This window comes from Erinaceus europaeus, chromosome 18 (assembly GCF_950295315.1).
Source record: "Erinaceus europaeus chromosome 18, mEriEur2.1, whole genome shotgun sequence".
NCBI lineage: Eukaryota > Metazoa > Chordata > Mammalia > Eulipotyphla > Erinaceidae > Erinaceus > Erinaceus europaeus.
In genome coordinates this window covers 53,404,390-53,432,303 of record NC_080179.1, presented here as the reverse complement: position 1 = coordinate 53,432,303, position 27,914 = coordinate 53,404,390, and the positions used below count along the sequence as shown (strand labels likewise).

General features: G+C 44.6%; 1 protein-coding gene across 1 annotated transcript in view; it reads left to right on the top strand.

The window, feature by feature from the left end:
* The window catches only part of TMEM163 (transmembrane protein 163), a 266,400-nt gene that overhangs the window by 237,170 nt on the left and 1,316 nt on the right, over window positions 1-27,914 (top strand). The window contains exons 6-7 of the mRNA XM_007532691.3: window positions 19,336-19,447; window positions 26,986-27,127. Of these exons, the coding sequence (XP_007532753.1) occupies window positions 19,336-19,447; window positions 26,986-27,127 (254 nt within the window). The remainder of the gene's footprint in view (window positions 1-19,335; window positions 19,448-26,985; window positions 27,128-27,914) is intronic.

Below are 27,914 nucleotides of genomic sequence, written 5' to 3'. Positions count from 1 at the left end.
GACAGAGAAGGGGAGAGAAAGATAGACACCTGCAGACCTGCTTCACAGCTTGTGAAGCAAACCCCCACAGGTGGGGAGCCGGGGGCTCGAACCTGGATTCTTACGCCAGTCCTTACGTTTTGCGCCACGTGTGCTTAACCCGCTATGCTACCGGCCAACTCCCGGTACTGTGACTTTTATGGTCCTGCCACTTATTGACTATTCAGGTCTGACTGTTCTGTTATAATTTTCATTCTCAGAGGAAGGTGTTTCCAATGGCTGCTCTGGAGGGAGAGTATCCAGGCCTCTCTGACTGTTCCTACTAGCTCCCAGTCTGTACCACTCAGGCACCAGCACTCTGCCATGAACCAGGGTGTGCTTCCATTACTTCATCATCTGAAAACCACGCAGACAATAGAAAACTAAGGAAAATGCAGTAGTGTGGAATCATTTAGGGGTCTCTTCAGGGAAGCTGCTAACCATGATGGAAAGATTGTGGTCTTGGCAGGGTGATCTATTGGAGGCATGGGTCTCCTTGTACCTTTTCTTACCTCTGTAACTGAAGCAAGTCACTTAGTCTCCCTGACCTGAACTTTTTTCTATAGGAAATGGAGACAAATTACACCAGAGGCTTATGATAGGAATCAAATGAACAATTTTATCAAAACAATTGGCAGTGGCACCTACTACTTTTTGTAGGCTACTTTGTATCACTCATCAGTTACTTCAGGTTGAGGTGATTTCAGACTGGGCCCCAATCTTCTTTACCAGCCTCTTGACTTTGCTCTGACAACATGGAACCAGTGTTCCTTTGGGTGTTCCAAGGGGGTAATAGCTAATTTGCAGTCAGTTTTTAGAGACAAGCTGCTGGAAGATCAGAGCTCATAGCCTCACTAAGACTTATTTTTTTGACTTTCAAAAACTATTTTACTTAGATTACTACTTAGTAGTTAATCTTATCTCTCCATCACCAAACTGTTCTTTATCATTTCATTTGTGGAAATAGTGATTCACAGGATACTTGTTGATACATTGATTGGTACAGTCTCTAGCCCTAACCCTAACCCTAACCCTAACCCTAACCCTAACCCTAACCCTAACCCTACAGTCTCTTACCTCCCTGCTTCCTCTCACACAAACTCTAGCTCATACAAGAAAGTCAGAAAAATTAATCTGGCTTTACATGTGTCACCTAGTTTTGTATTTATTTATTTTTTCTGTTTGTTTTTCCATCTTTTGTTTGTGATTAATAGTGGGACTTCAAGATTATAGAGATTACAAAGATTATTCCACACTATATCCACCACCAAAGATCTATGTCCCCACCTTCCCACCCACTATAGTTCTCACAAGTCTTACAGTTTGTTTGCATCTGTTTTGTTTTCTCTCCCTTCTTCTTCTCCTCCTCCTCCTTCTTTGGAAGTTCATGTGTATCAGCTCTCTAGCTTGCACATTTGAGTGAAATCATCCAGTAGTTGTCTTTCATCTCTTATTTTGCTAAGCATAATCACCTTTAATTACATCCATTTTGTCCCAAAGGACACAATCTCGCCTGTTTGGGTTACAGCGTAGTATTTCATGGAGTATATATTTCATTTGTTGTTTCTGCATTTCTGATGACAATTCTTTCAAACTCTTTACTCACTCTTGTGACTATTTCCTTAACTAGCATTTGGATGTTGACCTCATTATTCTGTGCTTGAACCTTTGAGGGGCTTTTAGCTGGATCCTGGTTCATTTTTGCAATATTTCTTCTTGTTGGTTTAACCATTCTATATAGTATGCTATGAGGGTCCTCTCTCAGTACTTTTCAAATTACTGATCATTCTCACCTGGATTGACTTGTGTCTAGGTAAGGTACTTAAAGGGTTCACAGTTGTGGAAATTTAACAGTTGTTTCAATATTATTTTACAGTGGCTGTTAAAGCTTCTTTTGTTTTCTTTCTTCCTTGTAGGCTGTGGGAGCCTGAGGGCTTTTAAACTATAAGTAGGCTTCTTAGCTTAATCATTCACTGCTGACCAAAAGATAAAGCAGGGTGTGGGAGCGATAACAGTAGTTATGCAAAGAGACTCTCACACTGCAAAGATCCAAACACCAGGCTCAATTCAGTTTCTCTGCCAAGCTGGGCAGCACTGCTGGGTCCTGAGAGTTTGTAAACAAGTCCCATTTATAGTCTGTAGGTTCTGAGGCAATTATTCACCATGTTCTCATCAGAAGAACAATGTGGAAAGGCTCCCACCACACAGCCCCATTGCTAGGCCACCAAAGTATAGCTCTTCTCCTGAGTTACCTGGTCTGTTCTCTGTTCCCAGATGTCAGCATAGGCCTCCTCCCTGCTGCTCCAGCCTCTGAGGGCAATAGCAATGGAGACTTTTTGTTGGTAAAATGACTGGAGATGGTGCCTCAGCTGGTAAACTGCTGGACTGTTACCAGCTGCTCAATCTCTCCTTAGGCTCCTCTCTGTCCAGGAGCCACATGTATTTGTACTCATGCAGGGAGGTTGTGGGGATGTTGTGGAGCCTGGCAGAGCTTGACCTGAGAGGTGAGTTCACCTGGTAAGTCTCTCTCTCTATGGAGGGGTTGAGCAAAAAGGGGGACACATAAACCTCAAAAGGTTGGCGGCCATGTAAGTTTTCCCTCCCTACAAAAACATCCTGCATCTTCCCATGAGAGCCCAACATTCCTTAAAGACTTAAGCCTGCTCCACCCTACATTCCCTGCTACTATGGCCTGTCCCTTTATTATCTACATATCAATCTTCTGCTTTGTCTTACAAATGACTAAAGGTCTCCTTTCTATATCCCCGCAGGGTATTGCTAATCCTGCCAGTTGAACCCCTATCAACAGTTGCTGGGGAGGTCCATACCATTCCCAGCCCCTTTCTCCACCCCTTTTCCTAACCATGTATGGTATTGTCAAGCCACTTCCGTTTCTGTCTTGTCTCTTCCATGTCCCGACCTGTAGGAGGGTGGGGTGCAGACCGAGAGGCTAACACCGGCCATTTTGGTTGATGCCAACGTGGTTTAACCAGGTGTGCTACTGCCCAACTCTGCGGTGTTCTAATGAATAAAGATTTGTATTGCTTTGCTGCTATGAACTTAATCCGGGGTCATTTCTCTCTCCCTTGTGATGCTAGCCTGACACACTCACCGGTGGTTTGTTGGGTTCCTTAAGTAGTTCTAATTCTGTCTTGTTGAGGTCCCAGGTAATCTCCTTTGGTATTCCTAGTTGACCCAGGAGCAATATTTTTATTCATATATTATTGGATATAGACATAAATGGAGAGGGTGAGGGGAGGTAGAGAGGGAGAGAGACACCTGCAGCCCTGCTTCAGCACTCATGAAGCTTTCCCCCTACAGGTAGAGAGCAGGGGCTTGAACCTGGGTCCTTGAACACTGTAATGTGTTTAATCAGGTGCACTACGATGTGGATCCTCATTTGCTGTACTGTTATGTCTAGTCCTTTTCATTACTTTTAAAATTTATTTTATCAGTGATTTAGTAATGATAGGATTGTGGGATAAGAGGGGTATAATTCCACAGAATTCCCACCACCAGAGTTCTATACTCTGTCCCCTCCATTGGAAACTTCTCTATTCTTTATCCCTCTGGGAGCATAGTCCAAAGATCTCTGTGGGGTGCAGAAGTTGGGAAGTCTGTTTTCTTCTCCACTGGACATGGGCCAGTTGCTCTTAATCCTCAGCCTGTTTCCATTTTTCCCTAGTGTGGTACGGCTCTGGAGAGGTAGGGTTCTGGGACACATTTGGTGAGGTAAGGGACTCTGGTATGATAATGGGTGTGGCATGGTAGTTATAGCAGCATAGGAGAAGATCACACAGCCTGATGGCCTTATTCCCTTTGCAGAGTGCACCAAAGATAGTAGCACCTCTGTGTCAGGAGGATTGTCATGCTTGGTCCTGGATTTAGGGAACCTTGGAGAGCTTTTTAGTGATTGATGGTCACTGGGGCAGAAAGGTATGTGTTATGACAAGTTGATAGGTACTCCCAGCCTGTCTCTCTCTTCCCCTAGTGGGGCAGGGTTCTGAGGAATTGGAGCTCTATGACACACTGGTAGGGTTGTGTGTCCAGGGAAGTCAGGCTGGCATCATGGTAGCATCTGGAACCTGGAGGCTGATAAGAGAGTTAACATACAAAGCCAAACAAGTTGTTGACTAATCATGAACCTAAAGGCTGGAATAGTGCAGATGAAGAATGGAGGGGAGGGAGGGTCCTCCATTCTGTATATAGTTAGTAGGCCTATTTTAGTTCTATTCCAAAGGGCCTGTGGCTATACTATTTTTTTTTTCCCCTGAGCCTGAAATCTGATATGCAGGTGGATCCAAGTTATTGTCTGGGGAGATGATGTCATGGTTGGAAAAAGGAACAGAAAGCTGGATCAAGGAAGAGATATGGGAAAGGTTTATAAATATTGTTGGCTGTAAACCCCATTGATCTGATGTGATCTGGGGCTCATATTCAGCTTAGGAGCCTATGTGACCTCTGTATTCCTGTAGATCTGAGCTCACATTCTGTGGTCATGAGTAGGAACGTTCCAAGCTGCCCCAATATCAGGACCCATCTTCCTCAGGTGTAGCATAGAGTATGTTGTCCATCCTCCATTCAGACGATTGAACATTCTTATCGTTGTTGATCCAAGTTGAGGGCAAGATCCTATGGGGATCCTCAGAGGGGTCTATTGTGCTGTTCCTGATAGAGATGACTGGTAACAATGGAGAGAGGGATTTATTTGAGGTCTAGGTCCATCATGTCTGTTGAGGATCTCAGGACTCTCCAAATGGGGCCCCAGCTGATGGGGTTGCCTGATAGTGACTATGAATTGACCTTTCAATGACCATATTCAGTGGGGAAGCAATTACAGAAGCCAGACCTTCCACCTTCTGCATCCCACAATGACCTTGGGTCCATGCTCCCAAAGGGTTAAAGAATAGGAAAGCTATCAAGGGAGGGGATGGGATATGGAGTTCTGGTGGTGGGAATTGTGTGGAGTTGTAACCCTCTAATTCTATGGTTTTGTCAGTGTTTCCTTTTTATAAATAATAATATCAATAATAATAATAGAAAGGTATTGAGCCCAGCCAGGGTGGTTCATCTCAGATTCAGTGGCCATGTCCAAGGGTGAGATAGCTCACCCAGTGAGGCTTATATTCATATATTGCATCAGAAAATAGGAATCAGACTGGTTCCCCATTGAATAGAAGCCAAAGCGCATCATGGGGTGTCAGCCAACACCTCAAAGTAACCTACTTATCCTTGAGGCAGGCTGCCTTGCCCCCTCTGCAGCATCTTGGGACCCTACCAGCCTTATCTTTGTGGCATCTATGGTGTTGGGCATCTGCTTCCTGTTCAATGCCTGGAGGGCCCAGTAGTCAGGTGGTTAGGAACTGCCAGAGCCCAGGGCTCTCTAGTGTGAGTTGTAAACCTCATAGAGACCCCAGTGTAGAGCCTGCTGGCTGACTACCTTAGTTGTTTAAACACCAATTCTTGACCACCCAGCATAAAAATGTTCTGATGCTAATTTAAAAATTGTGAAACCCTTTAATGTGAGTCCATGGCAATTTGTCAATATAATTTAATAACCAGGGAAATTGAGGGCTGGTGCTTGATGTAATTTCCTCTACATCTGTCAGCTTCTCTCATCTGCAAGAGGGTGACAAAGAGATCGGAGGATGAGGGTGACTTTTAATTTCACCTGGGGCCGTAAATCGATACGCATTTATTATTCAGCCAGCACTAGCATTTCCCTGGGTAATTCTATAACACATGTAGTGTCAGAATGGTTTGAAATTTGTCCTCATTAAGGAACCAAAGGACGCCCTTTTTTTGCACACACAAGCAAGAGAACCTCCATATTCCCTCATGTGCTGTCACACATCTCATGTAAAGGGAAAGCATGGGTCTTTGGGGGGAATAGGTAGGTTGGATTTTTAGACATGGTCTCTCCTGGTGCCAGAGGCCAGAGTTTTCTTGACCTGAATTGCAACTACTGGTGTCACCTATGATAAAGAATAAGGTTAAAGTAGGAGGTGACAAGTGGCACTGCAGAAAAAAAAAAAAAGTCCTTTCTACAAAAGGTTTTCCTGTGAGCAACAGCATGAATAAAAATGCTTTGAGATGAAGGCTCTGTGTGGAAAAATGGGGGCAATGACAGCAATGGCAGAAACTGCAAGTGTCCCAAATTGTTGCTGCCTGCTGACTTGCCATAAATAAGGAACACCTTTTATAGGATGATTCCGATCAGTCAGGAGAGGAAATTGCTAGGTGTTAATGCCCACCTCCACCCCTATTTTAGTGTCAGGGACATCGGTGGGAGTGGCGGGGAATGTGTAAATTCATTATAATTGCCATCACAAAATACATTGACTGGGTGACTTGGTCAACAAATGTTTGATTATCACAGTTCTTGAGATTGGGAACTCTGAGATTAAAGTGCCAGCAGATTTGATGTCAGAAAATATCACAGAGAAAACTTCCATTGCCTTAACTCATTCTTGCTCCTTTTCTTCAGCCTTAAAATTACTTTTGGACTTCAGTTACCAGAATAGCTCTATCCTTGCATTTCATAGAAAGGGAATCATACAGTTTGTTTTCTTTCTTCAACACAGCGTTCTTGAGATACATTCTTGCTGCATTTATTAGTGCTGTGTTCTGAATTGTTGAGTCTTACCCTAATGACCAGTATAACAATCTAAATATTTATTTTATAATTTAATCTATATGATTCCTGATGAAACCATTAAAAATTTTTATTAGTGATTTAATAATGATTTATAAGATTATAAGAGTTTTGCATATGATAAGGCATATCTATGATCTCCTGACTCCAAGAATTAGTTTTGGCATAGACCAGAGTTTGGGGTAAAAAGCTTTTGGCACCAAAGGAATCTATCATTTCTTGAAATTACTTTTTAAGTGATGTTTTTTTTATCGAGTTTAGGGTGTATTTTTCATGTTTTGGGAGCAATGAAGTTGTAAAATTACATAGAAGACATTTTAGTGCTGAGAAAAGATATCCTCAGAGGTACCTGCCCTTGTTACATGAAACCTGGGAGGTAAAGGCATGTTAATAGAAAGCAATGGGGACTTTCTCTAAGTTGTCCGAAAGTTTGAGTTGGGAGGCTATTTTCCAGAGAGACAGGAGGGACTCAGCACCCCTGGGAGTTGCTACTGCATATTCTGCTTGGCTAGCAGGGAGCAGAAGGCTATATTCAGCTCCAAGGCTGGGATCTTGGAGTCTGAATGTGGTTGTTCTCAAGACTTTTCAGCCTGTCCTCTCCACTTCCTCTAAAAGATCAGAAAGATCCTGTCCTCTCTTCCACCTTCCTCTAAAAGATCAGAAAAATAGCTGGTGCAGGAAAGACTGTTCCTGGGACTGTTTCACTCTATTTTAAGGCACAGTCCAGCATCCAGATTGGTTATTAAAAATTAGTTAGCTTAGAGGGGCCGGATGGTTGTACACCTGGTTGAGCACACATGCTACAGTGCTCAAGGACCCAGGTTTGAGTCCCTGGTCCCAACCTGGAGGGGGAAAGCTTCACAAGTGGTGAAGCAGGACAGCAGGTGTTTCTTCGTCTCTCTCCCTATCACCCCCTTCCCTCTCAATTTCTGGCTGTGTCTATTCCAATAAATAAAGATAAAATAGCTTATCTCTCTTCTCTGTTGCTCCCCTCCCTCATTGCATGTGTGTGTGTGTGTGTGTGTGTGTGTGTGTGTGTGTGTGTGTGTGTGTGAGAGAGAGAGAGAGAGATAGATAGAGAGAATGGTTTACAATACTGTGATCACATGAGTAGTTTCCTCTTCTTTCTTTTTTTTATTGCCATCAGAGTTATCATGGGCTTGGTGCCAGAACCATGAACCCACTGTTACTAGTGGCATTTTTTCCCTCTTTTTTCCCCTTTCTAATATGCTTGATAGGACAGAAGAAATTGAGAGGGGAGGGGAAGATAGATAGATAGATAGATAGATAGATAGATAGATAGATAGGGGCCTGCAGACTGCTTCAGGGCTTGTGAAGTGTTTCTTCTGCAGGTGGGGAGTGAGGGCTTGAACCCTGGTCCTTGAATATAGTAAATAAATTAACTTAACCCAGTACACCACCACCCAGCCCCCCCCCCCATGTAAGTAGCTTTTCATTTCATCAGGATAGGTGTCTGCAAAACACTCGAACCCCACCCTAGGTCCTTATCTACCATTATGCTCCAAGACCCCTGCTCCCCTTCCCCATAGTCCTTACTCTAGTGCAATACACCAAACCCAGTCCAGGTTTTACTTTGTGTTTCCCTTTTCTGTCCCCTGAAGTTCTGCCATATTCATTCTTCTCTTTATGGCATATCACTTAACAGATTCCTTCAAGTTCTGTCCAAGCAAAGGTGAAGAAGGGGACTCATCATTCTTAATAGCTAAGCATTCCATCGTGTATATTGATCACAAGTTTCTTTTCTTTTATTTATTTTTTATTTTATTTATTTATTCCCTTTTGTTGCCCTTGTTGTTTTATTGTTGTAGTTATTATTGTTGTTGTCATTGTTGGATAGGACAGAGAGAAATGGAGAGAGGAGGGGAAGACAGAGAGGAGGAGAGAAAGATAGACACCTGCAGACCTGCTTCACCGCCTGTGAAGCGACTCCCCTGCAGGTGGGGAGCCGGGGTTCGAACCAGGATCCTTATGCTGGTCCTTGTGCTTTGTGCCACCTGCGCTTAACCCGCTGCGCTACAGCCCGACTCCCTTTTCTTTTCTTTTTTGCCTCCAGGGTTATCACTGGGACTCAGTGCCTGCACTAGGAGTCCACTGCTCCTGGAGGCTATTTTTCTCCCTTTTGTTGCCCTTGCTGTTTATCATCATTGTTGTTGTTATTATTGTTGTTGTTGGATAGGACAGAGAGAAATCAAAACAGGAGGGGAAGAGAAAGATAGACACCTGAAGACCTGCTTCACCACTTGTGAAGCAAACCCCCTGCAGGTGGGGAGCCAGGGGCTCGAACCGGGATGGTCCTTGTGCTTCACTTCATGTGCGCTTAACCTGCTGTGCCACTGCCCAACCCCCAGATCCCAAGTTTCTTAGCCATTCATCTGTTGTTGGACATCTATGTTGCTCCTAAGTTTGGGCTGATACAAATTGTGCTGTTAAGAACATAGGTATATATAGATCTCTTTGGCTATATGGGCTTGCTTCCTTAGAATATATATTTCCAGGAGAGAGATTGCTGGGTCATAGGATAGGTCCATTTCCAGCCTTTTGAGAGTTCTCCAGACTGCTCTCCACAGGAGTTGGACCAACTCACATTCCCATGAGTAGTGTAAAAGGGTTCCTTTACCTCCCATAATTTCTCTAACATTTGTTGTTACTGTCTTTTCTGATATGACATTCTCACTGGAGTGAAGTGGTATCTCATTGTTATCATTATTTGCATTTCTCTGATAATCAGTGACTTGTCAAAAATTAGAGGTCCATAGATGTGGGGGCTTGTTTTTGAGTTCTAAATTCTATTACACTGATTGCCAATACAATACAGTTGTATTCCTTTTTAAAAAACATTTTTTAATTTAAAAAAATATTTGTTTACTCCCTTTTGTTGCCCTTGTTGTTTATTATTGTTGTTGTTGCTATTGCTGTTGTTGTTGGATAGGACAGAGAGAAATGGAGAGAGGAGGAGAAGACAGAAAAGGGGAGAGAAAGACACCTGCATACCTGCCTCACCACTTGTGAAGTGAACCCCCTGCAGGTGAGGAACCAGGGGCTTGAACCGGGATCCTGATGCCAGTCCTTGAGCTTTACGCCATCTGCGCTTAACCTGCTGTGCTACCACCTGACTTTCAAATTTTATTCCTTTCTATCATATTTTCTTTCATATATATTTTTAAATTGCCATCTATTACTACTACTGTCAGCTATTTATTCCTCTTTTAAAAATTCTATTTTATTTAGTAAGACAGAGAAATTGAGAGGGGAGGGGAAGTTAGGAAGAAAGAAAGATTGACAGAAGGGCCTGGCAGTGATGCACTCGGTTAAGCACATATATTACTAAGCACAAGGACCCAGGTTCAAGCCCTCATTCCCCACCTGCAAGGGGCCTGCTTCACAAGCAGTGAAGCAAGTCTGCAGGTGTCTGTCTTTCTCTTCCTCTATCTCCCCATCCTCTCTCAATTTCAACTCTGTTCCACCTAATTAAAAAAAAAATTAGGAAAAAAAATGGCTACCAGAAGCAGTGGAATTGTAATCCTGGTACAAAGCCTCAGTGATAACTCTGGTGGTGATAGAAAGAAAGAAAGAAAGAAAGAAAGAAAGAAAGAAAGAGAGAGGGAGAGAAAGAGAGAAGGAGAAGTTCAGACCTGGTTCACCACTCATGAAGCGTCACCCCTGCAGGTGGGGATCAGGAACTTGAACCTGGGTCCTTACACATGGCAGCATGTGCTATATGGGGTGAATTCACTACTTCTGTAGTCTATTTCTCCCCCCCCCTTTTTTTGCCCTTTTTTACCCCTCTCGTTATGGTTATTATTGTTGTTGTTATTAATGCTGTTGTTGATGGATAGGACAGAGAGAAATGGAGAAACGAGAGGAAGACTGAGAGGGGGAGAGAAAGATAGATACCTGCAGACCTGCTTCACTACTTCTGAAGCGACTCCCCTGCATGTGGGGAACCGGGATCCTTACACAGGTCCTTGTGCTTTGCATCATGTGCAGTTAACCTGCTGCGCTACCGCCCGACCCCCCACTTCTTTTTTTTTTAAGATTTATTTCATGAGAGAAACAGAAAGAGCACTACTCTAGCATATGCAGTTGCTGGTGATTAAATCTGGGGCTCTCATATGCAAATCCTGTACTTTGTTTCCCCAGTTTCAATTTTTAAATTATTTTTAAAGACTTTTTTGCCTACAAGATTATTGCTGGGGCTCGGCGCTGTCATTATGAATCCGTCACTCCTGAAGGCCATTGCTTTTTCTATTTTGTTGGATAGTACAGAGAGTAATTGAGAGAGGAGGGGGAGATAGAGAAGGAGAGAGAATGATAGACACCTGCAGACCTGCTTTTCCGATTGTGAAGCAACCCCCCTGCAGGTGGGGAGCCAAGGGCTGGAACCTGGATCTTTGCTCGGGTCCTTGCTCTTAGTACTATGTGCACTTAATTGGGTGTACCACCTCTGAGCCCCCAAGACTTTACTTTTAAAATTTTTTAACTTAATTTTTTTTTTCCTTCAGGGTTATTGCAGGGGGGTTGGTGCCAGCATGATAATTCTACTAATTCCATCATCCATTTCCCCACCTTTTTCTTTCTTTCTGATAGAGGGTGAGAGATAGAAATGAGGAGACACGCACACACATGCACGCACGCACGCACGCACGCACACACACATACCACAAAAGGAGAGGCACCTGCAGCACTGCTCCAGTACTTATGAAACTTCCCTTTTGCAGGTGGGGAATGGGGCTTGAACTTGTGTCTTCCCTGGTGGTAATGTAGGCAGTATGCACTCTACCAAGTGAACCACTATTCTGCCTCTCATTTTTCTTTTTAAATTTTCCTAAAAATACTATATTGTATGACATTGTTGGTCTTTTTTTTTTCTTAAAGAATAACCTAGATTTTCTAACTTAAATATTTTAAAACTTTATTAGGGAGAGGGAGAGAAGGAGGAGGAGAGAACCAGAGCATGCTCTGGCTCATGGGAGTGCTAGGATAAAAGGTAGGGACATTTAGATATAGGGTGATAGTGATAGGGTTATGTGTGTGTGTATTATTAATGATTTAATCATGATTAGCAAGATTGTAAGATGACAGTTCCCGCCACCATAGTTCCATGTCCCATCTCCTCCATTGGAAGCTTCCCTATCCTCTCTCCTTCTAGGAGTATGGACCAGAATTCTTTTTTTGTTTCCTTTTTTTTTATTAGTGATTTAATATTGATTCACAAAATTATATGTCAGTGGGGTACAGTTCCACAGCATTCCCACCACCAGGCTTCTGAATCCCTAATCTCTCTCTTGCAAACCACCGCAGGTCTCCTGAGGTTGCAGACAGGGGTTAACTATCACCTCCACAGCTATATGTCTACATTTGTACATAATTGCCTCCTTTTCCTTCCAGGTCCAGTCCTCTCTTACCCTTCAAGCCACACATAACCCTATCACTACATCCAAATGTCCCTCCCTTTTTCCTCCTCTCTCTGGGTCCCAAGCCCTCTTATCCTCTTCCTCTTATCACTTCTCCCTCACTGGGAGTATGGATCAAAATTGTTTTTGGGGTGCAGAAGGTAGGAGTTCTGGCTTCTGTAATTGCTTCTTCTCTGGGCATGGGCATTGGCAGGCCAATCCATACCCCCAGCCTGTTTTTGTCTTTTACTAGAGGGGTAGGGCTCTGGAGAGATGAGGTTTCAGGAAACATTGATGAGGTCCTCTGCCCAAGGAAGTCAGGATGGTGTCATAGTAGTGTCTGCAACTTGGTGGCTGAAAGGTAGTAAGATATAAAGCAGGACAAATTGCTTAATAAACAGGGACCCAAATATAGGAATAATTTGCAGAAGAAATTAGGGGTCTTAGTGTGGGAAGAAGCAAGGAAATTTATTTTAGGTATGCTCCAATAAGCCCATGACTTTAGTAATTTTTGCTTGAGCTTGATAGCTAACATGCAGGTAGACTAAAAATATTGTCTGGGAAGATGGTGTCATAGTTTAAAATAGGGCTAGAAAGTTGAGATTAGAGCAGAGAGTAGCTCCCCAACATTATATTTATATAATGGTATATAAATACTATTAAGTCTTTACTCCATCAATCTGACCTACGGCCCATATATATTCCTGTTTAGTCAGGAGCTGGTGTGACCTCTGAGTCCCTGTCAGTCTGAACTCTCAGTCCATGGTCACAACTAGGGACACTCAAGGCTGTAGTCATTTCAGGACCAGTCTTCCTCAAGTGGCAGAGCAGGCTGACCCAGCCTCCCTTTGGAGAGTGGGGCAGTGTCTACCATTGCTGTTCTTCAGTGAGGGCAAGGTCCTGGAGAGGCCCACTAGAAGGTTTATGATGATGTTCCTGATGGAAGTGACCAGTGATGGTGCAGAGAGGGTTCTGTTAGAGGATGAGGCCCAGCATATCTATGTGAGAATCCAAGGATTCCGTGACTACAGCCCCAGATGACAGGGTGGCCTGGTACTGACCAAAAAAAAAGCCATCGTTAAAGTGAGCTGGTCTCTTAGAGGGCCCTATGTTATGCCCAAATCTAAGCCTACTTATCTCCTTCTTCTTCTTCTTCTTTTTTTTTGCCTCCAGAGTTATCACTGGGGCTTGATACAACATTATAAATCCACTCCTTCTGGTGGCCATTTTATCGGATATGACAGAGAGAAATTGAGAGAGCAGGGGAGATAGAGAGAACTGCAGATGGGAAGCTGGGGACTCAAATCTGGACCCTTGCATAGATCTTTGCACTTAGTACTATTTGTGCTTAACTAGGTGTGCCACAGCCTGCCCTCTCCTCTTGCTAAACGGTAACCTTGGAGTTGCTCTTTAACTTTTTTTTTTTTTTTTTTTTGCCTACAGGGTTATCGCTGGGGCTCAGTGTCTGCACTACTAATCTACTGTGGACATTTTTTTTTTCAATTTTTTTTTGTATGGGACACAGAATTTGAGAGGGGAGAGGGAGATATATAGAGAGAAAAACAAACACCTGCAGATCTGCTTCACCAGTTGTGATGTGACTCCCCTGCAGGTGGGGAGCTGGCTGCTCAAACCTGGATCCTATTCTGGTCCTTGTGCTTAGTACTATGTGCATTTAACCTAGTTTATCACCGCCCAGGGTTTGCTCTTTGGCATAAGCATGATGGCCATAAATACTCAGTTTGTAGCAGGATGTGATGTCTTAAGCAGGCTGATATTCATTTCTGACTTCCTGCTCATGTTAGTAGATGTGGTGGCTCTATGGAGAGTTGAGCCACATGGATTCTTGGTGAGAAAGTCTTGGAGGACATCACGATATGGAAAACTGAGTTAGGAGAACTCTGGCAGATCTTGGCCAGACCAGATCCTTTGTAAGTTCTTTAAAGGTTGATTTGTTTTGTTACTGTTTCCTTGTTCTTCCTTCCTTCCTTCCTTCCTTCCTTCCTTCCTTCCTTCCTTTCTTCCTTTCTTTCTTTCTTTCTTTCTTTCTTTCTTTCTTTCTTTCTTTCTCTCTCTCTCTCTCTTTCTTTCTTTCTTTCTTTCTTTCTTCCCCTTTCTCTCTCTTTCTTCTTTCTTTCTTCCTCCCTTTCTTTCCTTTTCCTTTTTGTTGCCCTGGTTGTTTTATCATTGTTGTGGTTATTATTACTGTTATTGATGTCATTGTTGTTGGATAGGACAGAGAGAAATGGAGAGAGGAGGAGAGAAAGATAGACACCTGCAGACCTGCTTCACTGCTTGTGAAGCGACTCCCCTGCAGGTGGGGAGCTGGGGGTTCAAACCGGGATCCTTACTCCAGTCCTTGCACTTTGCACCATGTGCACAGAACACTGCTCAGCTCTGGCTTATGACAATACTAAAGATTGAACCTAGCTGGGCAGTAGCATAGTGGGTTAAGCGCACGTGGCACAAAGTGCAAGGACTGGCATAAGATTCCCGGTTCAAGCCTCCAGCTCCCCACCTGCAGGGGAGTCGTTTCACTAGCGGTGAAGCAGGTCTGCAGGTGTCTCTCTTACTCTCTATCTCTCAGTTTCTCTCTGTCTCTATCCAATAACAAAAAAAAAATTCACAACGAGTGCCACCTCAGCATGCTCACTTTAGACTGTGTCCAGAGACTTCAGGTGTGGAATGACAACTCTTCAGCTTCATTACTCTGGTGAGACCTTTCCTTTCATAGTATTCTCTTAATTCCATTCCAGGTGGTTCACTTCCTAACAAAGTCCCAAAATCTAGATATAGACCAGGTCCCTTGAGATAGAGCATATGTTCACATGTATCCATAAACTAGGGCAAAATATATACTTGAAAGCAAAAGTACACAATAGTCTGCAGTGAGTACCCCCCAACACTTCATCTGCACTATTCCAGCCTTTAGGTCCATAATTGTTCAACAATTTGTTTGGCTTTGTATGTTAACTCTCTTTTCAGCCACCAGGTTCCAGATGCCAGCAGGATGCCGACCAGACTTCCCTGGACTGAAGACCCCACCAGTGTGTCCTGGAGCTCCGCTTCCCCAGAGACCCACCCTACTATGGAAAGAGAGAGGCAGGCTGGGAGTATGGATCAACCACTCAAGGCCCATGTTTAGCGGGGAAGCAATTACAGAAGCCAGACATTCCACCTTCTATAATCCACAATGACCTTGGGTCCATACTCCCAGAGGGATAAAGAATAGGAAAGCTATCAGGGGAGGGGAGGGGATATAGAGATCTGGTGGTGGGAATTGTGTGGAGTTGTACCCCTCCTATCCTATGGTTTTGTTAATGTCTCCTTTTTAAAATAAATTTTAAAAATTAAAATAAATAAATAAATAAGATTGAACCTGGGAACTCAAGCATGAAAGTCTTTTGCATAACCATTATCCATATGCTGTCTACCCCCTCTCATTCTATTTGTTTGTTTAATTATTTATTTGCCTCTAGATAGTGCTGGCACTACAAATCCATGGCTACTGGTGGCCATTTTTCTGTTTTATTGGATAGGACTAAGAGAAATTGAGAGAAGAGGGGGAGGGAGAGAGGGAGAGAGACACAGATAGACACCCGCAGACCTGCTTCGCCAATTGTGAAGCATCCCTCCTGCAGGTGGGTATCCAGAGGCTTAAACCCAGATCCTTATGTGGGTCCTTGTGCTTAGTTCTGTGTGCACTTAACTGGGTGCGCCACCACCTGGCCACCTCTCATTTTATTTTTCTGAGCTGTATCAACTAGCAACCATGAGCAAAGTCTCACTCTTATGAGAGACTTCAAGATGGCCACAGTCCCTGATCTTCCAGACTTAGGTAAGGCAGAGCATCCTTGGAGCTCAGAGCAGTTAGCAGAAATAATCCACAGACAGGAATACTTTGAGTTTTGTATATTGGCTTCTCTGCATTTGTCCCCAGATAGTAGTATCAAGACAGAGGGAGAGAGGGAAAAAGACCACAGCACTGAAGCTTCCTTTAATACTTAGAGGTCAGTCTCGAACATGGGCTGCAGCAGTGCTGCACTATCCAAGTGAGCTATTTAGCCTGCCTGACTTCTCTGAATTTAAGTTAATCATTTGCTGTGTACCAGGTGTGGACAAAGCACCTTATGAAGTAGTATGTCAAGCAGAGATGTAGAATTCTTTGCTCTCTCTCTCTTGCTCACTCGCTCTCTCGTTTTTGCCTCCAGGCTTACCACTGGGGCATGGTGCTGGCACTATGAATCCACTGCTTCTGGTGGCCATTTTTTCCATTTTATTGTATAAGACAGAGAAATTAAGAGGAGAGGAGAGGAGAAGAGACAGAGAGGGAGAGAGAAAGATAGACACCTGCAGACCTGCTTCACCGCTTGCAAAGCGACCCTCCCTGCAGGTGGGGAGCCGGGAGTTTGAACCCGGATCTTCATGTGGGTCCTTGTCTTTAGTACTGTGTGCACTTAACTGAGTGTACCACTGCCTGGCTCCCTAGAATCATTCTCTGTGATATAGAAATGGGACTTGTTTAGGGAGTCAGGCAGTAGCACAGCGAGTTAAGCGCAGGTGGTGCAAAGCACAAGGACTGACTTAAGGATCCCAGTTCGAGCCCCTGGCTCCCCACCCACAAGGGAGTCACTTCAAAGGCAGTGAAGCAGATCTTCAGGTGTTTATCTTTCTCTCCCCTCTCTGTCTTCCCCTCCTCTCTCCATTTCTCTCTATCCTATCCAACAACGAAGACATCAGTAACAACAACAGTAATAACTACAACAATGAAACAAGGGCAACAAAAGGGAATAAATAAATAAATAAATAAATAAATAGGACTTGTTTCAGGACTTTGCAGATCGGGGGGGTGGTGGTGCGGGAGTGGAGTGGCCTCAGAAGTCCCTGCTAGGTGCTCCCCAAAGTCTGCCCTACTTGACATCAGCAGGGCTGCCTGGCAGGAAGGAACTCTGGATGCAGAATAAGTACCATACAGATGGACTGAATCCAACATCTGACTATCCCTGCCTCAACCTCCACGACATCGGTGACCCGCTGAAGAAGCTAGCAGCATGAAGTGGCATCCTGCCCTCTGCTGACCAAGCCACGTTCCTGACTGAGCCAACTCACACCTTCTGAATCCCATGGCCTTTGGGGCTAGGTTGCTTTGTGCACCCTTATTCATGCTCACTATGTTTCCTGTGAGTAATGTCTCCCATAATTTGACTGAGACCCTCCACAAAGGGGTTTTGTATTTGGAGGCCTCCCTCCCCTTGTGGCCCCAGTTCTGTAACCTTCTTGCACGGTAGGACTCTGGAGCTTTGAGAGGCCACAATTTGCACAGGCCTATAGTGATAGTACAGGAGGTAAAACATCGGTGATGGTGATTTGTTTTTCAACACTTTAAAAATAATTTTAGAAGCATTAGGAAGATATTACAGAGCCCCATATACTGTTCATCCTTTTCATATTAACATCTCTTACATGTAGCCAGTGTCCATTTACCCAAACTTGAAGATGATCCTGTTAATAAAATCCCAGGCTCTATTGACTTCACTGGCTTTTCCATTTGCTAACCCTTTGATGTCCCAGGATGCAGCTGGGAGATGTTGCATTTCGTCTTCATGTCTCCTTAGACAGCAGTCTGCAGCAGGCCACCACTTGTTGTTCCCTGTGTTTGATGACCTTGACAGGTGTGCAGAATAGTGCTCCAGTGTTCTGTAGATTGTCCCTGTATTTAACGTTGTTTGGCTAACACCCTCCCCCAATTCAATTAAGATAATAGATATTTATTTTACACTGCCAGGGCTTCACACCCTACATAATTCCTCACTCCTGGTGGACCCCCCCACACAGGGGGTGGGACAGAGGGAGAAAGAGGAGAGAGACCACAGTAGCAATCACTTATGAAATATCCTCTTTGTGTGATGGTCCCTCGTGGTAGTCTGTAACATAACCCTGGGCTTTCATGCATAGTAAAATGATCGTTTGCTCTATTAGGTGAACTATTTCCTGTTGATGGGTTTCTAATTTTATTTTTGTAAAACACCACAAAGCTATTTTAATCTCATGGTATCTTGTTAGGAAGTAGGTGATATCAGTATAATTTGCTAGTGGTGATGTTAGTCACTTGGATAAGGAGGTGTCTACAATGTTGTTGCTTTTGTTTTTGTTTTGTTTTTCATTGTAAAGTTTTTATTTTCCCCTTTCCCTAGTCTTACTCGTTAGATCTGAATTGCCCATACACATGGGAAAAGGAAACTGAGTTCAGCTTACTGGAAGCAGCAGTAGATAATTTGTGGACAGATGTTAAGAGCATCAGTGCCACTAATCAGCATTTGGAGAGCTTTGACGCATCTCGCTTCTTTGATGCATCCTGTTCCTTGTCAGGTGCTTTTTAGATGACTTTGTTCAGTTTTAAGCCCAGGGGAAACAAGCTGCCTTCCCTCTTTGCAATTTTCTGTCACCAGGCTAGTGAATTTGGATAACAAAATGCTGAAGGAATGCTAGGTCTCTGCATATATAGAATGCATTATCAGATTTCTGCTGACAGTTCCATTTTTGTACTCAAGCCTTTGGAGGGTATTTCTCCCAGGAGCTGGAAGCCAGCTCCCCAGGCCCTGCTGTCATGAGGTAGTGGTCCATGCCTTTGCATGTGTGACTCACTCACAAAGGTAAGGAGCCAGTTATAGGAAGTGTTAAGATAACGTCAATAACAGACAGTATTTTTAGATGCTTTTCCCCACCTTGAAGGTTATATTTGAATGTGCAGTTGTCATGTGTGAATTTAAGGAACAAACAAGGTTAAAAGTATCTCCAGCCATACTTGACCCTGTGACAAATTCTGCTACTGGATGCTAATGTGTCCTCAGGTTAGGTGTAGCCACAGGGCCCCACAATCCCCATCAGCTGCTTTATGAGGAACCTGTAGCCAGCTCTGTATACAAGAAGGCACTCACCTTATAGCATTTTGGACCAGCTTTTATATGAATTAATGATTGATGATCATCTTGGCAAAGATGAAATGGAAATCTCCTACAGAAAAAGAAATAAGTAATGACATTCTAAATAAATATAAATCTGGACTACTTTTCCAGTTTCCAGTGACATAGGTAACTGAGGCATGAAAGGAAAGCAGTATACTTCCACCTGGTGGCAGCAAACGTAACTAAACATTTTGTTTTTCTAGGACCGAAGCTGATGTTTAAGGCAGTGGCTTTCAGGTGATGTGCTCCACCAGGAGTTGAAATCTGGAACTTTCTCTTCTAGGATGATTTCCTGTTCAGTGTCTCCATTGTAAGTGGGATCCTTTGCAGTATCCTGGCTGTGTTGAAGTTTATGTTGGGGAAGGTTCTGACCAGCAGAGCACTCATCACAGATGGTGAGTAGGCTCAGCGTTCCTGATCTCTGGGGGCTAACTTATATAATGTAAGCTGCTATTTGAGTAAGTCCGTTGCTTGACTTATAGAAGAGCTCAACAGTTTGTATCCATTTCTCACTCTTATCTCCACCATTGGCTGCTTAATGATTCTCAGGTTCCCATTATCAGAGTAGATATCCTGTTCCCCAGGAACTTAATAACCTCTCCATGAATCGTCCACACCAAGACCTCCTAACAGGGAGTGTCCAGGCCTCTTAATTATGAAGCACAGTGGTCCAGGAAGTGGCGTAATGGATAAAGCACTGGATTCTCAAGCATGAGGTCCCTAGTTTAATCCCCGGCAGCACGTGTACCAGAGTGATATCTGGTTCTTTCTCTCTCTCTCCCTCCTATCTTTCTCATTAATAAATAAATAAAATCTTTTAAAAAAATTATGAAGCACAAAGGGCCTCCCGGAGTCTTCATTTTTATATGCACTGCTCCAAGTAAAAAGCAGTGTAGTTTCTGCATTTCAGTGTCCAGGAGGACCATAAAGTCACAAAGCCCCGAAGGTTGTGGAATTCTGGCCCTTTCTGTTAGTTAACATCAAGACACATGGGCACCAGAAGTGGTGCTGATGTGGTCCCAGCACTCAGACCCTGACCTCCTCCCCACCCATAACTTCTTCCATGAAGGTTTTACTAAACATTAAAGATGCTCTAGGTGCCAAATTTCTAGTCACTGGGACATCTTCCCATGTCCCACTATTTGATATGGTATGCAGAGAAGACCTCAATGCTTTTTTTTTTTTCTCTAGTAAAATGTCTTCTGACATCATGCTTTCCACATACAAAACTGTAAGCATACATAAGCAGCATATCTATCATATTCTAGAGAGAAGCCTTTGCAAAGGGAACTAACTGGGTGATTTGGGTGAATCATTTCCACAAGGAGGTGAAGCCGGGCAGAGGGCATTCTGTGGCCGCAGAGCCTGTGACATGAGAGAGGCATGTAAGGCAGAGGCAGGTGGGTGTGTGGGCATGGGCTTTAGCCAAGCGTAGGATTTGAGATGTTTTGCTAAATGTTTACACAGAGAAGGTAGGGACTGATGTTTCTAGAGAGCCCTCTGCCTGTTAAGGTAGAGGACAGAGTTTGTAGAGTGAGACAAGTGCCCAGGGGAGTGTTTCTGGGAAGCTGAGGACTGTGCTGGCTTGAGCAGAGGTGCAAGCAGATGGGTCAGGGCATCTGTGTGGAATTGCCAGTGATGTTTAGGAGATGGGAAAACTCAGGAGTGGAATGTCCATGGGCATTGGTAGGAGAGAGACAGAGGGACAGAGAATTTTGCTGTGGGGATCCAGGCCACACCCCACCCGAGCCTGCAGCACACCTAGGGCCCTGCAAGTTGGCCTGCTCTGCAGTCCTTTATCTGGTGGGTGTGTCAGCAAAAATATGCTGCAGTAATTACAGACTCCTGATAATTGTATTACTGGGGGTGCTGACTTGACTTATTCATTGACTAGTAGAGCAGGAGAATAATCTGTAATCATCTCCCTGCTCTTCCGTCACTTTGAGAGGGGGAGGAAAACTGGGGTTCAGGGTCCATGACCCTTATTAATCTTGAGGACTCTCTAAGGGGTTGACATGGAATGTATTCTATGCAGCTTCTCCCCACAGAAGTCCCACTTATGGGCTGACTGGGGACAAGGCACAAACTTTGTCTCCACCAGGGAGACAAGATCAGCAGACTGGTTCTGGTTCAGGGAGGGAGCAGGCTTCATCTATAACTTGGCAGCTGTGAACAGGATAGCTGTGAACAAGCAGAAGTATGGTTAGTGAGCCCTATTGAGTAGTGGAGCAGAGTAGACATCTAGTGGCTGTCTTGGACACCTCATAAGCTCTCTGCATCCTGCTTGTACTAGTGACAGAGATGGACAGGGGATAAAGGATTCCTGTCTACACTGAGGTAGCAGCCCTTTCTTACTTGTGTCTCTTCTAATAATCCCAAGACACCTCCCACCAGCTTTGGGAACACCTGGGAGGTAACTTCTCAGTCTTGTTAGCCAGTGAGAGTCATGGCCTCTGCCAATACTTCTGTGGCTTTCAGAGGAAATGTGTAGGCTACACAGTTTAAAAATAAAAGATCGTGGGAACTGGGCAGTGGCGCACCTGATTGAACACTATGTTACAATGCGCAAGGACCCAGGTTCAAGCCTCCAGGTCCCACCATCAGGAGGAAAGCTTTGCAAGTGGTGAAGCAGGGCTACAGGTCTCTTTGTCTCTCTCCTTCTCAATATCTGGCTATCTCCATCCAATAAATAAAGATAATTAAAAAAATTTTTTTAAGTCTTGACTTCTGGGAGGCATGGCTATGGACTAGTAGTGAACAGCAAAGACTCTTCCCCCCCCCCCCCAAATAACGAATATTGACAACCATTGAATCCACAAACCTCACTAAACTGCATTTGGGACATCTGCAGACACTGAGGCCTCAGGTAAGTGCTGGAGTGTGGACAGGGTAAGAGGGGGCACAGGATTGAAGCCAAGCACTTAGAGATTAGGAGGTCTGGCAGCAAATGGTATTATTTTGCCTATGAGCAATATAAGTCAAGGCTCTGCATGGTACTGACTGTGAGAGGGGTAACCTCTGAGCTTTGGCTCATGGCTTTGTGGGTGAGAGTCTGCTGAACTGGCGGCAGGGTCACACAACAGCAGCAGGGGATTTGCCTGACCAGTCTGACCCCCCCCCCCCCAAACTAAGGCAGACTTACAGAAAGGTAATTTGCAGCAGCTGGCAATTAAAAGGTAATAGGCAGCAGCTGACGGCCAAATGGTAAACTGAGTCCTGCTTCTTCGAGCACAAATGCCACCTAGTAGCAAACCCCTATGGCTTGAATTCAGACTGAGATTATATAGAGAAGTCACATATACACACTGCATAGAGTATACAGCAGCTCAAGGGAATAATTTGAAACATAACCCCAAGCCCCACACCCCCACCACCTGACATATAAGTAAAGTGAAATCTAGTAATTATAGTAATAACACCACCTGTTGGCTCTGCAATCACCAGCACAATAAATGCACAAACAGCAGAGAAACAGTAAAAACAAACCTCAGAACATGGCAACTCAGAAGGACAGAAATGAACTAAAGGACTCCAGGAAACTTTAGATATAGAGGGACTATCAGAGGAAGACTATAGAAACTCATTATGAAGTCTCTCCTAAGAGACTAAGCACAGTGTTGAGAAACATACACAAGAGCTGAAAGAATATTTCATTAAGGAGTTAGGAAACACAAAGGAAGAGCTCCAAATAGAATTCTCCAAGAAACTAGGAAACATTTAATAACTTCAAACAGAATTCACTAAGGAGTTAGGAAGCATGAAGGAAAAACTTCAGGTAGAATTGCAGGGTGTGAAAGGCCCTTTGAGCACCGTGCAAGCTCAAGTATCAGACTTCAGAAGTAGAAGCACTCAGGCAGAGGAAAGAATATCTAAACTAGAAGATACAATTAGCCCACTCTTTCAATTTAAAGATGATGGGAAGGAAAGACTTAGAAATAGTGAAGCAGAATATGCTACCGTGATACCAACCTCACTTCCCTGGGCAGAAGACCGACCCCACCAAGGTGTCCTGGAGCCCCACCTTCCAAGATCCCTGCCCCACTAGGGAAAGAGAGAGACAGGCTGGGCATATGGATTGAGCTGCCAACACCCATGTTCATTGGGGAAGCAACTGCAGAAGCCAGACCTTCCACCTTCTGCACCCCACAATGACCGTGGGTCCATATTCCCAGAGGGATAAAGAATAGGAAAGCTTTCAAGAGATGGGATGGGATGAGATACAGAGTTCTAGTGGTAGGAATTGTGTGAAATTGTACCCCTCTTTTTCTATAGTCTTGTCAATATTTCCATTTTACAACTAAACTAAACAGTGAAGCAACCCTCTATGAAATAGCAGATTCCACCAAAAGGTCAAATGTAGGAGGGATGGGAATTCCTAAGGAATAGGACAGAATGAAGGGAACAGAGGCTATATTCAGGGAAATTGCAGGTGAGAATTTTTTATTAGTGATTTAATAGTGATTAATAAGACTGTAAGACTACAGGGGTATAATTTCATACAGTTCCCACCACCAGAGTTCCATGTCCTATCCCTCAATTGCAAGCTTCCCTATTCTTTCTCTCTCTGGGAGTATGGACCAAAATTCTTTATGGGGTGCATAAGGTAGAAGGTCTGTTTTCTGTAATTGCTTCTCCACTGGATACGGACATTGACAGGTTGATCCAAACCCCCAGCCTGTTTCTACCTTTCCTTAGTGGGGTAGGGCTCTAGAGAGGTGAGATTTCAGGATACAATGGTGAGGTCCTCTGTCCAGGGAAGTCAGGATGGAATCATAGTAGCGTCTGCAAGTTGGTGGCAGAAACCAGGTCGGGGCCAGGTGGTAGTTCAGTAGGTTAAGCGCACATGGTGCCAAGTGCAAGGACCGGTGTAAGAATCCTGGTTCAACCCCCAGCTCCCCACCTGCAGGGGGTTGCTTCACAAGTGGTGAAGCATGTCTGCAGGTGTCTGTCTTTCTATTTTCCATCTCTGTCTCCCTCTCCTCTATTTCTCTTTGTCCTATTCAACAACAATAGCAATGACAATAATAACAATAACAACACGGGCAAAAAAATGGGAAAAATGGCCTCTAGGAGCAGTGGATTTAAGCCTCAGTGATAACCCTGGAGGGAAAAAGAAACAAAATGGAAAGTTATCAGGCTTTTATCAGATTTCTCTTCACAAACCTTAGTGGGGAGTTTTACTCAACAATCAAAAAAATAATATTGTGTCTTTTGGGATAAAGTGGTTGGAACTGGAGAAGATGATGCTTAGTGAAGCAAGTAAGAAGAAGGTGAAGAACAATTATGGAATGGTTTCACTCAGGGGCAGAATATAGGGAATTGAACATATTGAATGTGAACAAAAAATGTCAACCTGAGTTATCTGAGACTGAGTGAACTAAAGTAGTTTCTGATGGGGGTGGGGACAGGGACACAGACCTTTGGTGATGGGAGTGATGAAAAAAAAAAAGGACTATAAAAGCCATTTTTTAAAATATTTTATTTGATAGTACAGAGAGAAATTGAGAGGGGAAGAGGAAAAAGAGACACCTGTAGCACTGCTTCACCGCTTGCAATGCTTCTCCCCTTGAGAGGACTGGGGGCTGGTGCTTAGTAAAGTGTGCACTCAACTGGGGGTTCCCCTGGCCAGGCTGCTGAGACTTTTAGTGAGAAGAACTGGTCTGATTCTACCTGGTTAGGAGAATAGGAAGGTTCAGAAACAGCCAGAAGCGAGAGGGTAAATGCCAGTCTCACAGAGGGACAAATGGCCTTGAAGGCAGGAGGGAACATGGCCTCCCTCTTCTTGCAGTGTCCTTCTGTCTGGGGGGCTCAGCTGAAACAAACTTCATGTCGTGTCAATAAACAGGTGTGAGTGATTGACTGAGAAATACAGGGCTTAGGAGCTTTGCTCCATCAGCTGTACAGAGTAGAGACAGAAAAGATGCCCATGTTGTCACTTCCTCCCTCCCTTCCTCTTTCTCCCCCCCCCCCCATCTAGCCCCCATCACTGGGGCTCGGTGCTGGCACTATGAATCCACTACTTTCGGTGGCTTTTTTTTCTTTTCAATTTTATTGGATAGGATAAAGAGAAATTGAGAGAGGAGGGGGGAGATAGAGAGGGAAACAAAGACAGACACCTGCAGATCTGTTTCACTGCTCTTGAGGTATCTCCCCTGCAGTAGGGAGCTGGGGGCTCCAACCCTGATCTTTACACTTAGTAATATGCACGCTTAACTGAGTGTGCCATTGCCCGCCCCAGATGAAAAAAAAAAAAAAGAAGCAAAGTGTATCATGCTGTAAAGTGAAGAGCTATGGAGAAAAGTGAAGACAGGCAGGAGTGTAAGGAATGTAAGGCCCCAGGAGGAGCCTGGCCTGGGCCCAGCTTTGCTGCTAAAGCTCAGTGAACCAGAAGGAGAGTCACAGATACAGTGACAAAAAGGGCTGGCCACACTGGGTTATGCTAGTTGTGGAGCCTGGAAAATACTCAGAATCAGACAGCTTTTCTCTTGGAGGGTTGTGGCTGTTGTTCACCCTGACTCCTCCTGCTCTGAGAGATATGGAGATGTGGGGAGGGAGGGGTTAATAGGGCCAGGGGTGATGGTAACTTAAATCCTCATCCTAATTACTTTTTTTTTTTTTCATTTTATTCGGTAGGACAGGGAGAAATTGAGAGAGGATGGGGAGATGGACTGGGAGGGCAAGAGACACTTGCAGACCTGCGTCACCATTTGTGAAGCATCCCTACTGCAGGCAGGGAGTGGGGGCTTGAACCCGGGTCCTTGTACATAGCACCACTGCCCGCCCCCTTAAACCCTGACTAGGTAGCAGGGGTGGTGAGAGGTAGAGACATGGATTTTGGGTGGGGAGGGGCTAGAAGCAAGAATCACTAGATGGGGTTGGAGGAATAACTCCACAGGTAGAATACCTGCTTTGCCATATGGACAGCCTGGGTTTGAGGAGTCTCCCTTAGACTTTATTCAAACCTTCTTTCTCTCCTGCTCATCATCTTCTCTAGGTGGACAATCCTCCGTGGATGCACGAGGGTTGTCTGCCTCAGGCTTCCTGCTGGCACCTAGAGTTAATGGTAGTGTGCAGACAGCTGTCCCAAGAAGCAGGACCTGTTACCACACAGCTCAGCCAGGCCCCCACAGAAGGAATGTGGGCCTGGGGTTTGCCTCTGAGTTCCTGTTACCTGAGGCTGGTGAAGGGACACCATAAAGACTCAAGAAGCTGTTCCAGGCCATCCCCTTCTGGCGTGGCCTCACTGTTAAAGTGTCATTACCTAAGTTGTGTAAACCATTTGAGGTAACCTATGTGAAAGGGAGTGGTGACTAGTAATTGTCAGCTCCAGTTCTATTTTATGGTGATTTCTTTTGTTTATTCTTTTATTGATTTAATAATGATTGACGAGATTGTGGAATATGAGGAGTACAATTCCATACAGTTCCCACCACCAGAGTTCTATATCCCCTCCCTCCATTAGAAGTCCCCCCAATCTTTATCCCTTGGGGATTTCTGTAGCTATGCACTAATACTTTCCATCTCTCTTCCTAGAAAGTGAATCTTTAATTCCCCAAAGGATACAGGTTTATGTGAAGTCCCAGTCATGTCCCTTTCTGTATGACCTTGCTCCATTTTATCCACCCCTATACTGCTGAAGTTTTCACATCAGTAAATTGGGGATAATAATCTGGTTTCATAGGCTTGAGAAAATCCCAGGTTGACACATGGCCCAGCTGATGGTCAACAGTTTAGAGCTGCCTCATATCTGAATGTCTCAACAGTGTCGGAGGCCCTGCCCTCCATAAAGACTGTTCTAGTGGGGGCTGAAGGTTCTGGTGACATTGGAGGAGACTCAACAACATGTGAAGGGTGTGCCTGGCATCAGGCTGCTTTCTTGATGATGATGGCATTCTGCTTGGTGTTAAAACCAGCCTCTCCACTCCTCCTGTAGGCTTTAACTCGCTCGTGGGCGGTGTCATGGGCTTCTCCATTCTTCTGAGTGCCGAGGTGTTCAAGCATAATGCGTCTGTCTGGTACCTGGATGGCAGCATGGGCGTGCTGATTGGTCTCACCATATTTGCCTATGGGGTCAAGTAAGTGCTTTTTTTTTTTTGTCTCCATGGGGGCCGGGAGTCCTGCATTTTCCACCCCTGCATATCACTTCCTTCCTGTGACCTGACTGAGCCTGGGGGTGGTCAGCTGAATGGACAAGTCTCTAGCAGATGTCACAGTGGACCTCCTTCCCTTCTCATCTGCTGTCTTCATAGTTCACTAAGTGGTCCTCCCTTTGGCCCTGCTAGCCTGAGCATCTGTGCCCCTTCCTCCACAGTGGGGGTGATAAACACTGCATTGAGCAGGCAAGAGTTGTGTCTTCATGTGGAAAGCTCTACCCTCCACCCATGGGTGAGGCCAGACACTGGGTGCCCATACTTTCAGATTTTATTTCCCAGAAGGGCCATACCGGTGAAAGCCCCACCCTCATGGACAAGGCCCTGCACCTAGGTTGAGGCCAGCCCCTGAGAGAAACATTTCTTAAAAGTTGCTTTTAAATGTTAAAATGCTTCCTGTCTCTCACTAGGATGACTATGATTTTCAAAAAAGGATGAATATCAGTGAGGGTATGATGAAACTGTGGCACCCTCAGACACTCCGGGGGGAGGGGGGGAAGCTTCTTGAGCAGTGAAGCAGGTGCTGCATCATATGGGGGCTGGGTGGTGGCAAACCCAGTCGGGCAGAGCACACACATTACCGAGAACCAGGACCTGGCTTCAAGCCTCCCAGACTCTACCAGCAGTGTGTGTGAGGGGAGTTTCAACAGTGGGAGAACAATGCTGCAGTCTCTCTCTCTCTCTTCATCTATCAAATAAAAAAGGGGAAAAA